The sequence below is a fragment of the Dromiciops gliroides genome, chromosome 1 (assembly GCF_019393635.1).
Source record: "Dromiciops gliroides isolate mDroGli1 chromosome 1, mDroGli1.pri, whole genome shotgun sequence".
Lineage (NCBI taxonomy): Eukaryota > Metazoa > Chordata > Mammalia > Microbiotheria > Microbiotheriidae > Dromiciops > Dromiciops gliroides.
In genome coordinates this window covers 710,550,159-710,562,731 of record NC_057861.1, presented here as the reverse complement: position 1 = coordinate 710,562,731, position 12,573 = coordinate 710,550,159, and the positions used below count along the sequence as shown (strand labels likewise).

Genomic DNA, 12,573 nt, shown 5'->3' with positions numbered 1-12,573 from the left:
TGATTGCTGGGGGGGGGGGGGGGTGTCTCTTCTGCTGGCTCTCACACCCTTCCAGTATAAGTTGGCTTGTCAAGAGAAGCCTGGGAAGTGAAGTGAAAGTAGAAGATGAAAGGAAGAGCCTGAGCAAAGGGAGAAGAAGGATTCTTTCATCCAAATGATGGGAGGGAAGAACCTGGAACTTCTGCTGAACAATTTAGTTGAACAAATATTAACTAAATGACTTCTAACTGTAGACCACTTTTCAGCATCAGGGAGAGCCACAAAAAGTTTAGATTCTTTGCCCTGGTTTAGTAGGGAAATGGGATGTATAAGAGGAGACATCATGGTGGACTTGTTTGCCAGACTTGGAGCTGGGAAGAGCTGAATTCAGATATTACCTGTGGTGCTAGCTATGTGACTGTGGCCTCTGAACCTGTTTCCTTATCTGTAAAAGGGTTAGGGTTAATCTTCTCTCAGGATTGGCATGAGGCTGAAGTGAAAATATATAAACAGCACTGGGCAAACCTTTACGCACGATTTAAAAGTTAGCTATGCAATATCTACACAATAACTAACAGCAAATTATGGGGTCGGGTATAAAACTCCATGCTGTGGCAGGGGGAGGGGAGGAAGGAGATCAGGGAAAGCTTAGGAGAAGATGTGGAATTCCAGTTGGGCATTTCTGTACCCTCTGAGCCTCAGAACCAGGCCTGCCATTCATGTTGACAGTTTAGTCTAAGTCTCAAAACTTTGGTATGATCCTGGCCCAAGGTATTCATTCATTCATTCCTCTTAGACAGCATGACCTACATACATCCCTTAGTTATCTCTGCAACAAGGTCTCTGGTGTGGGGATTTGGAGGGACCTGGTGGGACCACGCTGAGACTCTAGGCCCAATTCTCCTTCCCCAGTGTTCTGAGGGGGCTGAAAACCAGCAATGATTCAGCCTGATTATTTCCTCCTTCCCACCATCACTATAAAAACCCCTCTGTTCTCCTGCTCCTTGTCGGCAGTCCTCCTGCTGTGTTCATTAATCCCCCCATTATCTCCTTCCCCAGCTGTTCTTCCCTGTTAGCCTCCTTTCCTGAGATTAAAAAAAAAAAAAAGTTTCTAATCCTTCTACCCTTCTCAACAGCACAGAAATCATGTAGCCCTTTTTGGTGGCAGGGAATGTGAAACCTAGGGAGTTGACAGGTGGAATTTGAGAAACATGGGTCCAGCCTTCTTGGTCTATTGGGAAAGGGGAAAAAAACCTGTCTTTCTCCCTCTTCCTGTTACCTCTTTCCATTCCTGCCCTCCAGCCCCGAGGCCCCTCTTTCTGACTTTATTCTGTGAATCCCATAGACTGTACCTTCTTATTTTGTCTGGAAACTGGCTCGGATCACTTTGTGTCAGGCCTGGAGCACTGATGGGTCATTCTCCTTCCACACTGGAGTCTGGCTGGGTTCAGAAGCAAGGGGTGGGGTGAGGGAGGCGGAAAAGAGAGACCTCTTGTACACAAGCAGAGGCCCTGCTCTCTTCAGAGCCTGATGTTCACTCCACGGACGGGTTTTGTTTCCTTCAGATTTTCTTCTTCTGCTTCAGTTTTTTGAAGCACATCACCTCTGAGGAGTTCTCTGCTCTGAAGTCACAGAGGTAAGGAGCCTGCTACTCTCTCCTTGCCTTCAAGATCATGGCCACTTGTACCCCTGCAGGCAAGGGGAAGGACCCCAGGGGCCTGGCCCAGTTCTTCTTTCATTTATAGCAAATTCAGTAGACTCTCGAGAAATGGGACAGACTCCAAAAGCACCCACCAAAAGGTCCCTTGGATTCTCTTGTCATCAGAAGGATCTTTGGAGAAGCAGAGCTCAGGCAATATCTTTTTTTTTTTTTTTTTTTTTTGCACGGGGCAATGGAGGTTAAGTGACTTGCCCAGGGTCACACAGCTAGTAAGTGTCTGAGGCCGGATTTGAACTCTGGTACTCCTGAATCCAGGGCCGGTGCTTTATCCACTGCGCCACCTAGCCGCCCCCAGGCAATATTTTGAGATTAAATTTTTGTATTGAGGGTAGTATACTGATAAACAGGAGTGGGTCCTTAGACACACTATCTTGTGGTTCCCATTACACTATTACCATGAGGAAACATGAGCCAAACCTTCACCAATCTCTCGAAGCTCTTACCTGTGAATAAGTTGTAACATTGTGATAATTATATGTAAACATAATTGATATATTTTATAGTCCTGTTATGTTTTTATTAAGACACATGGAGAAGAGGGCCCTAGGCTTCCCCAGACTGCCAAAGAAGTCATTCAAAAGGTTAAGAACCCCTACTGGCTAAGTTGAAATAGTGTTCAAAATATGAAAAAACAAGTTCACAGATCCCAGGTTAAGAACTACTGGCCTGGGGGCAGCTAAGTGGTGCAGTGGATAGAACACAGGCCCTGGATTCAGGAGGACCTGAGTTCAAATGCGGCCTCAGACACTTGACACTTACTAGCTGTGTGACCCTGGGTAGGTCACTTAACCCCTGTAGAAGTCCTAGAATTCTCTCTGCTGTCTCCCATTAGAGGTTTCAGTTCACAGTAAACATCAGAATTGCCTGGCTGGCTTCAGGTTCATGTCTTCAAGAGCTGTGATCCTACATTTTCTATTCCAAATTGTTACCCAGAATAGGATCATAACATGAGCTTTATTCAAAAAAACATTAGCCACAAGGAGTCAAAAGAACTTTTACACAGTTGTGGCCACAACTAAATTCTGAACTTGCATAAGAATGTTCCACACTTCCACTTCATAACTGGAGGAAATGGCTTCCCATTTGGGAATCCGGGATACAGTAAAGTGTAGTCATCAGGGTGGTACCTATAAATACAGTATCTCACTTGATTAAGGAATCTTGACCTTTCAGTGGCTGGCTGCTACAGAACTCCCTCCTCAGTAGGCTCATCTCCATGAAGTCCAAGCTCCTAGAAAATATATTCAGATGCTTTGTCTGGCTCTAGAATCCAGATGTTTTTGACTTAGAATAGTTAGTTTCTATATCTGAAATCCAAGGGGCTCAGCAAATGTTATTAATGGCCTACTCTGTACTAGGTATTTGGAATACAAATACAGATAGTGAAAATGATCTTGGCTTCCAAAGTGTTGGCATTCTCATGGAAGAGACTAGTATATAGTTAGCATTTATATGGTCCTTTAAGGTATATGTAGAACAAATACACAAAGAAAATAACTACAAGGTACCTACAGAAGGCACGAGTTGGGAAGACATCAGGAAAAACTTCATGTGGTGCTTGAACCTTGTATTAGGTGTTTTCTAAGATGGTTGAACAAAGAGTGCATTCTGGGGCAGCTAGGTGGTGCAGTGGATAGAGCATCGGCCCTGCATTCAGGAGGACCTGGGTTCAAATCCGGCCTCAGACCCTTGACACTTACTAGCTGTGTGACCCTGGGCAAGTCACTTAACCCCAATTGCCTCACACCAGGAAAAAAAAAGTAATTAATTAAGAAGAGTGCATTCCCAGCCTAGGGGACAGCACCAAAAAGACAGAGATAGGAGATGAGTGTCATGTGAAAGGAATAGAAAAGGTAGTTACAGGAAGGTTTGGCAACTGTTGGGGAATGTATGGGGTGAGGGAGAATTACGGGGTGGAGGATAAAGTCAAGGTTATAAGCCTGGAAGAATGGTGGTGTGTTTGACAGAACTGGAAACTTCAGAACAAGTGAGTTTGAGGGGGGGGAAAGGCATCATGAGTTAGGTTTTAGACATGCTGAGTTTGAAGTCTGAAACATCTGATTTGGAACGTTCCAGAGACGTTCATGGTGCAGGATTGCAGCCTAGGCTGCAGCCCAGTTATCCTGGCACACAGTACAAGTCAAGATGAGCCCCACGAGAGAAGAGCCAGGGGTTGCCTGGTTATGGAGAAAGGTTAGCGGAAGAGCCTGGCAGCGCTTGTGACAGCTTGAAGACCTTGTCACCCAGTTGGTAGTTGTTACTTCATTGGGCACTTGGCAGTTTCAGGCTCACCTTGTGTTCTGAACAGTTAACTGCGAAAGGAACAGCTAGGCTTTGGCCTTAAAGCTTACTGATTCCCCGATCTGTGCTGTACGTCAGCGTCTCTCTTTCTCTCCAGAAGGAAGAGCCTTCCAGCCAGGGACACGGGCTTCACTGTAGATGACCTTTATAATCTGAGTGAGTTGTGGGGCCCCATCATGTCAGTGTTTGCTGACTGAAACCCCTATACCCAGCAGCAGCAGGGGTGGAGCTGGTCTGGGGTCCCTAGTTGCTGGCATCGTTAGCTTTCTCCTCTCAAAAATGACTTTTTTTTCCCTCTGGCCTCTTCTAGAAAGGAGGGATCGGGGTAGCACGACCAGCCTAAGTAGCGACTTCTCCCTCGTCACTGAGAGTTCCCCAGGAGCAACAGGGAGCTTCCCTTATGAACCTGTGGACCCGGGCTCGACAGCAGTACAGACACAGGCAACTTGGTAAGAAGCCCACCTGGAGCTGGCCCCAAGTGTATAACTATGGCCATAACTAGCGCAGCCAGGGACTCGACTGGAACACCGAGAATAAAGGGGACCACCTGTGGACAATAGACAGAATGAAGCTTTGTTCCCTGGGTGACTTGCTACCCCCTCTAAAGCTAGCCATCTGCCATGGGGCACCGCTGTGGTCAAACGCATACCCCACCAAAGATAAGGAGTCTGTGTAGGATGCTATTGACTTCCTGTGAGCCTGCTGTACCTGCTGGGAGTCGGTGGATAGACAATACCTCCCCTCCAGGAGTGAAGAGATGTCCAGCAGTCTGTACTGAAAGGGTTGGTTCCTTATTCCCCTCCTTTAGGAAATGAGGAAAAGGAGAAAGGTGGTTGAAAGGACAGATTTAGGGTGGGTCAAGAAGAGTGAGCAAATGGAGGAGAAAGGAGAAGGAAATGGTGACTAGGGCTTGGGGGAGGTGTTTAGTTCTCCAGTGCTTCAGAAGCCATTTGCTGAGTGTTTGCCCTGATTTAGTAGGTCTTCCCTGGTATGCACATGGGCCAGAGGCAGGCTGTGTTCTAGTATGTCCCTTCCCTAATGTTCAGGGCTAACTTGGGCCCTTCTACCCACTGGTTCACCTGCATTTGGTATTCTGTGAGGCATAAATCATGCTGAATGCGCAAACCTCTCCCACCTTGTTCTCTTTTTGGAAATTAATTCTGAGACTTTGACACTAGAGAGGTAGACTTGGAAGAGCCTCTCCAGGTGACTGCTTCTTCCTCTGCAGGAGGAAGAGTCATACGTCTTCTCCCCAGACTGTGCCCTGGAACCGTCCCCAGCAACCAGAAGACAGGCAGCCTTCCCATCAAGGAATTATGGAAGCCAAGTTTTCCAGCTCGTCATCCTCTAATCATTCTGACAACTTTTTCCGAACAGGAAGCAGTCCCCTGGAAGTCCCCAAAACCAGGTGAGGTGTTTGAAGTCAGCAGAGGAGGAGCTGCTGGTGGTGGAGCCGTCTATGGTGCTGCCTCTTTGGTCCTGAGTCTAAAAAAGTGCAAGTAGCATGCGGCACCCTTCCTCTCCTAGCTGTAGCTATTTATCTCCTGCTGCTGTGTTGGGGGTTTGATAAAGAAGTTCCTTTGGTGTGAAAAGCAAATAAACAACTGGAAGGCAGTCATGACCAGCTAAATTCATAGGTGATAGCCTCAGAAAAAGGCACTGTTGTGTGTGTGCGCGTGTGTCTCCTTCCCTTGGGGACAGAGACCTGATAATGTGCTGGTTATGGCTTAGGGCCTAAGAATACAACAAAAACCAAGCCTCCTGTGACAAAACAATGTCTGTAGGGTAATATCTTCAGCCCCTTCCACATCAGTTTCAGCTCTGCCTTCAGTAAGCTGCTTTTCTCCGGGCCCAAAAGCTGAAGGGGTTGGACTGAAGGATTCCTCTTCTCTCCCAGTATGAAGAAGGTAGAAATGGAACTAAAAATAGCCTGTAAAGGGAAGGTGAATCCAAGACTAGCCCCAGTCAAAGAGCTAAATAGTGTAGATGTAGCCGGCTGGTGATGGAGCATAAGGAGGGACGGGGAAAATGTTGGGTTGAGGGACTTATCGGGATCCATAAGAGGACAACTAGAAAAACTGGAATGGGGAGGAGAATGAGAACTTAGGTGTTTCCTAAGGAAAGGATTATATGGTTAGAGCTTGATTTAATGTGGAAGGAGTTGAAGAGCATTTGACTCTTGCCAGCTTCTCATCTCCCCGTCCTTTCTGAATTCCTGCTTTCCCTTCCCTGATGTGATCGCTGCATTCCTGTACCTTTTGCTACCCTGTCTTTGATAGGCCTTCAACCAAAGTACATTTCCCTCCCTGGCCTTTCTTTCTGACCCTACATGGATACAGTGGACAAATGGTTAATTAGATAACCCCTGAGTTAAGATTTCAGAAAATTAGTGTGATTAGCACCTCCAGATTGGACTCTGGAGGGATCTGTATGCTTACAGTTAAGGATTACTTTTAAACACAGGACACTAATGTGGATTAGAGAACTGGTTAATCTTGGTCGTTCTTATATTCTGTGTAAGTCTAATAAACTGATACTATCCGGCCTCCCTCGGTAGAAAGCTTGGGGTTGAGATGGCTGGAGAGGAGGGATATTAGGACTAGGATGGAAAGAGCCAAGATCAAGCAAATGAAGTTGACACTGCCACTGCCACCTTCTGACTTTCCAAGTTGTCCTGGGGTAGAATGACAGTCCTGGCTCTAGTGCCCAGCAATCAGGACTGTCGGGGAACATTCGACCTGAGTCTTTTAAAGATTGCAAGTGTGTTGTCTTTGATTTTTGATGAGAACACCATGCAGTAGAGCCAGAATCTTTTAGGGGTTCAGCTGGACTAAGCTGACAGTGGGAATGGGTCTTGAAAGACCAAGTTTAATAAAATTTTGTCCTTTTAAATCATAGTAACATATCATCGGGAAAAATAAGATAAAATCTTGATTCTAAATCATTTGGCATGGTTCCTGATATCAGCTTCTCAACAGTAAACATTTATTTTCCCCCAGTGCCTTAATTTAAAAACAAACACCAAAACCATTAATGAATCCATTCATAAAAGTAAAAAAAAAAACTTTTGTAATATAATACTGTATATACACACATATATAAAACATGATATAATACATATATACATGTATATGTGCTCACCCATGTATGGGGGAGTAGTAAATCTGATTTCTCCATTCCTGGTTTTCTTAAAATGGAGCCAATTTTTTTTTTATAACCAAAACAAAGCTTTTTTTCTGGAAGAGAAGTTGCATGCTGTTCTCTGTTGCTGATCGTCCTGTTAGCAGTGGTCACTGGGAAAGCATCATTTGGATCCCATGTTCATGGATGTGACTGGATCTATAATTGGGGCTCTCTATTGGTTGGAATGAAATGTAGCTGCTGACTTCTGAAGGAAGGAGTCCCTGTGCACTCACCCTGGCACAGGAGCTTTTGTGCATGTTGTATACTGCCCAGCCAAAGTGCTTGATGGTCTCTTCTGTCGGGCTCTTCTCAGTGAGCAGTGAAGTGCCTCCTGTGACAAGGAGTAAAACCTCTATCACAGACCCCTGCCAGAAATTGGGCTTCCATCTCCAAGCTGGGGTCCGCAAGTTGTTGGCCTGGGGTTGTAAGTAGTCCTAGTGATCTGGATCTTGTCTTTTTGCCAGTGCCCCTTGGCTGATTGTTTTTATAGAAGAAAGTTTGTCTTGACTGGCCTTATCCTCTACAAACATTAGATTTATCTCACTGCCCTGATCACTGGACTGGATTGGATGATCAGAAATGCTGCCCGCTTACTAAAGGCCTAGAGACTTTGCTGGCTGTAAAAACCTCCTGGGGAAGGTATCAAAGAACCTTTCAGGCCCTGACCTTAGTTTGATGCCTGTATTAGTTACTCCAGTCCTAGGGAATTGACTTTGTGCCTCTGACATGTCTGTGTGCACAGTTGGAAGGGACCCCAGCCGCCACGTTCTCCAACCAGAATAGGAGTTCCTATGACCACACACCCATCAGGGGCCTCCAGGCTGGGCTCGAAGGCCTTCAGGGCTTCAGTAGCCACCACCTCCCGCCTGAAAGTTGCTCAGCTGCCAGACAGTCTTTCCTTCCCTTGGACCCAAGTTTGCCTCCTTTCCCACTTTGACTCTTGCTCCTAGTTGCGCTCCAACAGAACAAGTCTGGATGTTTTCCATTTGACAGTGGAAGTACTTGAAGAGAGCTAGCATGCCTTCTCCCCCGGTCTGTCCAGGCCAGATCCTCATCCTGAGTCGCTTCAGCCTATCTTCCTGTGGCACACACTAAACTCATGGGCTCACAGTGTAACTTGGATAATAACACTTGCGTGACTCTCACTCTGCTAAGCGTCTTACACATTTGATCCCCCCTGCAACCCAGGGAGGTAGGTGCTCATATTATCATCCCTCTTTTTCAGATGAGGACACTGATCCAAAGAAGTTAAGTGATTTGCCTGGGGGCAGTTAGATTTGAACTCGGGTCTTCTTGACTCCAGGCCTGGTGCTGTATCCTACCCCCAGAGAGGGCAGCTGGAAAGAGGAAGATACCCATGTGGCCTTGGCCTTTAGTTTGTCTGAGGAGTTGAATTAGAAACTCTATAGGGTCCTTTCCACTCTAACCCTATGATCCTAGTTCTACAAGAGGATGTTTGTTTTTTCTGGTAAATCTTCTCTTACTTGCCTTGTGAATGGCATTCCAGTGAGGGAGAGTTCAAATGCCATTCTGTGTTCAACACTCCAGAAGCCTTCAAGCAGAGGCCTGCTCTGGGAGACTCTGACTTTGGGCAGGAGGTTAGATTGGATCACTTTTAAAGGGCCTCCCCTCTGACTCAGGTTCTGGTAGGAACTCATGCCACTGAGTCAGGGGATCTTTCTGAGACTCCTGTTTCCTCTTCTGTAAGATAGAAGAGGGAGTGAGGACTGAACCAGATCTGATCACTTCTTTTTTAAACAAGCATAATCTTGTCATGATCGATATGTTCTCATTGAGGGCTTTGTCACAAATATTTGCCTGCCTATAGGTACAGCATTGTACTTAGCAAACAGAGAGGGGTGTGTGTGTGTGTGTGTGTGTGTGTGTGTGTGTGTGTGTGTGAGAGAGAGAGAGAGAGAGAGAGAGAGAGAGAGAGAGAGAGAGAGAGAGAGAGAGAGACAGCTACTAAGTGTCAAATCTCTGAGGCCAGATTTGAACTCAGATCCTCCTGAATCCAGGGCCAGTGCTTTATCCACTGTGCCAACTAATTGCCCCAGGGGGTGTATATATATTTTTTAAATAGATCTTTGTCTATATTAGAAATCGGCTTTGCTGTATGCCTTCAAAGGTATAAAGCTTCACATTTGAAGGACATAAACCTCAAAACAGTCTGTATTTGCTGCTCTGATAAAAGGTTGCCAAGAGGGAAAGTTTAAGCTTTCATTAAAATGCGGTTGTTTGTGGATTTCACTGACTGTGTAGGCTTTCCATTACTCTGGCTCATCGGCAACTGGCTGCATTTACAGGTAAGAAAGAGATGAAGAAAAAGGAGCCAAGGAAGATTTCTCTTCCCCCGCTCGCCCCCCCCCCCCCCCGAGGAATTTCTTTTTCTGTTCTAATAACATAAAACCTTTGGGTTTCCAGAACCCAGAGCTCCAGACTGCTCCCAGCCGTGTCCACAGATCCTTGTCACCTTGGTTAAACCACTCCCCCTGGAGTGCTGATCAGGAGTTCCATGATCCATTTTATCAGTAGCTAGAACGGGTCTTTTCATCCTCTTTTGTTGGGGTGATCTTTTAATCTTACCTTGCCACTGTAACCCAGTGTGACACCTCCTATTGTCTCTGCTCTGGTAGGGAGGGAATGCAACTCCTGCAAAACAAACGGAAACTGATTGGTGATCTTCCATAAAGATGTGGCTAGAAGAATTCCTTTGGAACTCTTATTAGCAGTCTTACTTGGAAATCAGAAGTTCTTCTGATAAGCAACTTAAAAAAAAAAAATTTGGCCTCCACAGGTCAGTCACATTACCCTCTTGCTCGTGTCCCAATGCAGTCTTCATCCCCATAGAGATCTTTATATCCTGCTCTTCTTTCCATTCTGTTTGACCTGTTGTGTTTCTAATAACTACTGCCATCCCAGAGGAGCTGGGTGATGCTGGTTACTAGGCCAGTAGGGTCTAAGCTAGACTAAGTTCACCAACTCAGTATCCCTCTGATTCATGTAGAATTTGCATTGTCCAAAATCCAGCATAATTTGACTCTGAAGTACAGTGTGCAATGGTAATTTAGACATTGGGTGTGATACGAAGGTAAAATATTGAGATCTTCTAGGAGGTGATTCTTTATATGCTAATTTGGCTGTGGTTAAAATTTCAGACTTTTTCACTGGCAGTTAGGAATGGCTAAAATGCCTAAGTATTCAAACCTCCAAATTTACATTGGACTTTGCTTCTGTCATTTTGTTTCTTATTTTTAGCAACTGGTTCTTCCCTCAAGACTGAGGCTAACAAACCAACGTTGTTTCCAAATCTTCATAATGGTAGAGGAATACTTGTAACAAAAAGCACTTGTTAAACAAGTTGACCCGTTGTTTAGAAATACTAAAACCCAACCAGAATAGACTGAAAGGAGAAACTCTACCAGATTCAGCCCAATTGGTGTGGGATTTCTTTATTTGGAGATGTTCTCAAAGTTATTGGCTTGAGGCAGCTAGGTGGTGCAGTGGATAGAGCACCAGCCCTGGATTCAGGAGGACCTGAGTTCAAATTTGGCCGCAGACACTTGACACTTACTAGCTGTATGACCCTGGGCAAGTCACTTAACCCTCATTGCCCTGCAAAAAAAAAAAAAAAGAAAGAAAGAAAGTTATTGGCTTACAAAATTATGTCCGAAACCTCTTATTAAACCATTGGCATCTATCAAATTTTTCAAAACCAAAGACTTAAGTGGGGTTGTTTTGTTTGGGGTTTTTTGTGACTCCATAGAGAAACTCCATGATTGGAGAATCTTAGGGAATTGGTAGTCACAGAGCAGTCTAGCCACGGGGGTAAAGATCTGCTAACTCTTTACCAGCTCAATAAAAGTTGTATTTGAACTCTTACCTTCAGGTCTTGAACAGACAGTGCTCACTAGATCCTCACTTGACACAGATGTCTGTTTGTGCCAGAGGTCCCAAATTAGGTACTTTGCTGTTTAAGTGGCTTTTTCTTTTTCCTTACTTCCTTTTTTTGGGGGGAGGGGGGTAAGTACTTTATTGCCAGTGTCTAAAATGAACCACTCCTACCTCCTCAAAGATGGTGAACTAGGCTGGCATGAGTTGCCTGCCTTATCAAGCTAAGAAAACAGAACATTCTCAACCACTGTCTCCCATGACCCCTGTGCAGATCACTTCCAGAACTGAGTAAGAGTAGAGTGTTCCAGGCAGGGGCAGATTGGGGGGGGGGGGGGGCATACCACGTTTGAGGTAATAAATCCATTACTTATCCTGGCTTCAGAATCGTTTTATGTTGGGTGGGTTCTGAATTGCTAGCCTCTTGGGATTAGAAGCGTCACAAGGAAAACACTGAAACTATCCACGTGACATTTATTCAGCAGCCGTGGGCCAAGGGCAAATGCAGCTCTGCAGCCTGTTCTGTCCTTGTTTCTGAGGCCCAGAAATCCTTCCCACAGTTCTTGTGGCCAAGCCACAGCGACTGATGAGAACAAAGGGAAGGACATCAAAGAATCCCCTCCTCTAGGGACCTGGAACTACATTGGTGAGTCTGGGCCCAGATGGTAGACTTTGTTTGAATTCTGCCCATCCATACCAGCTATACCTGCCTGTACTGGGTTTCACACAGGAGGTGGATGGAATACTGCTCTAGTGGCCTCGATGAGGGGTAAACTGAGCAGGGGAGGAATTGCTTGTTTATCGATAACAATCTTCTTCCCCTAACTCCCCAAAATAAAGCTGTCGCTCAGTCTCCCTGACTTATTAGGAATGTCTTTGCAAATGGGCCAACCCAGATGTCAGGGTTATTGCTTCTAAATATGAACTAGTTTGCAGAAGGGCTGTTAAGTTGCCTGTGCAAACAGACAACAGTCAAGTCTTAAGAGAACGTCAAGTCGTGTTTTCTGCCTTTCTTCTTTGCTTTCCTGGATGCACAGAGGCAAGCATCCTTTTCTCAGTAGGATTTTCCCTGGGCCCTAAGTCTCTGGATCACTCTCACATACTCTGTACCATGTGACTTCACACCTTGTGTCCCAGGATGGTAAAAACCACTTTTCGGGTGAAAAAGACTTCAACTCGCTTCCTTTTGATGATGTCGAAGGACCTCTCTGAGTCACAGGATGCCTAATCTCCCTCCTTGATCCTGCCTGAGTCTGTGATGGTGTCATTCTGCTGCCAGATCAGCCTAGAGTTTCTCTGACTTTCCAGTGAAATCTTTGTCATCCAGTCAGGATGCCAGCCACCTCTTGTATCCATGTAGCCACTGATTTGGAGCTGGGTGTCTTTGGTTTCATGGGTGGTCTGTCCTGTCCCATTGTTCCACTAGATTTCTGTATATCGGAATCCCTTGCATGAGGCCATCCTTTAAGGCCTTCCTGTTGGAGCAGCTTTCTTAGCCA

The 12,573-nt window shown here is 45.6% G+C and overlaps 1 protein-coding gene across 5 annotated transcripts in view; it reads left to right on the top strand.

Annotated features, from left to right (window-relative positions):
- Positions 1-12,573, top strand: part of MTMR14 (myotubularin related protein 14) — a 48,438-nt gene that overhangs the window by 30,439 nt on the left and 5,426 nt on the right. For 3 of the 5 annotated variants that reach the window (XM_043989454.1, XM_043989445.1, XM_043989437.1), the window contains exons 14-17: positions 1,545-1,615; positions 4,098-4,156; positions 4,311-4,449; positions 5,229-5,408. In XM_043989454.1, the coding sequence (XP_043845389.1) occupies positions 1,545-1,615; positions 4,098-4,156; positions 4,311-4,449; positions 5,229-5,408 (449 nt within the window). Of the gene's footprint in view, positions 1-1,544; positions 1,616-4,097; positions 4,157-4,310; positions 4,450-5,228; positions 5,463-12,573 lie in introns of all 5 variants that reach the window. The other 2 variants (XM_043989464.1, XM_043989473.1) reach the window with 2 other exon arrangements.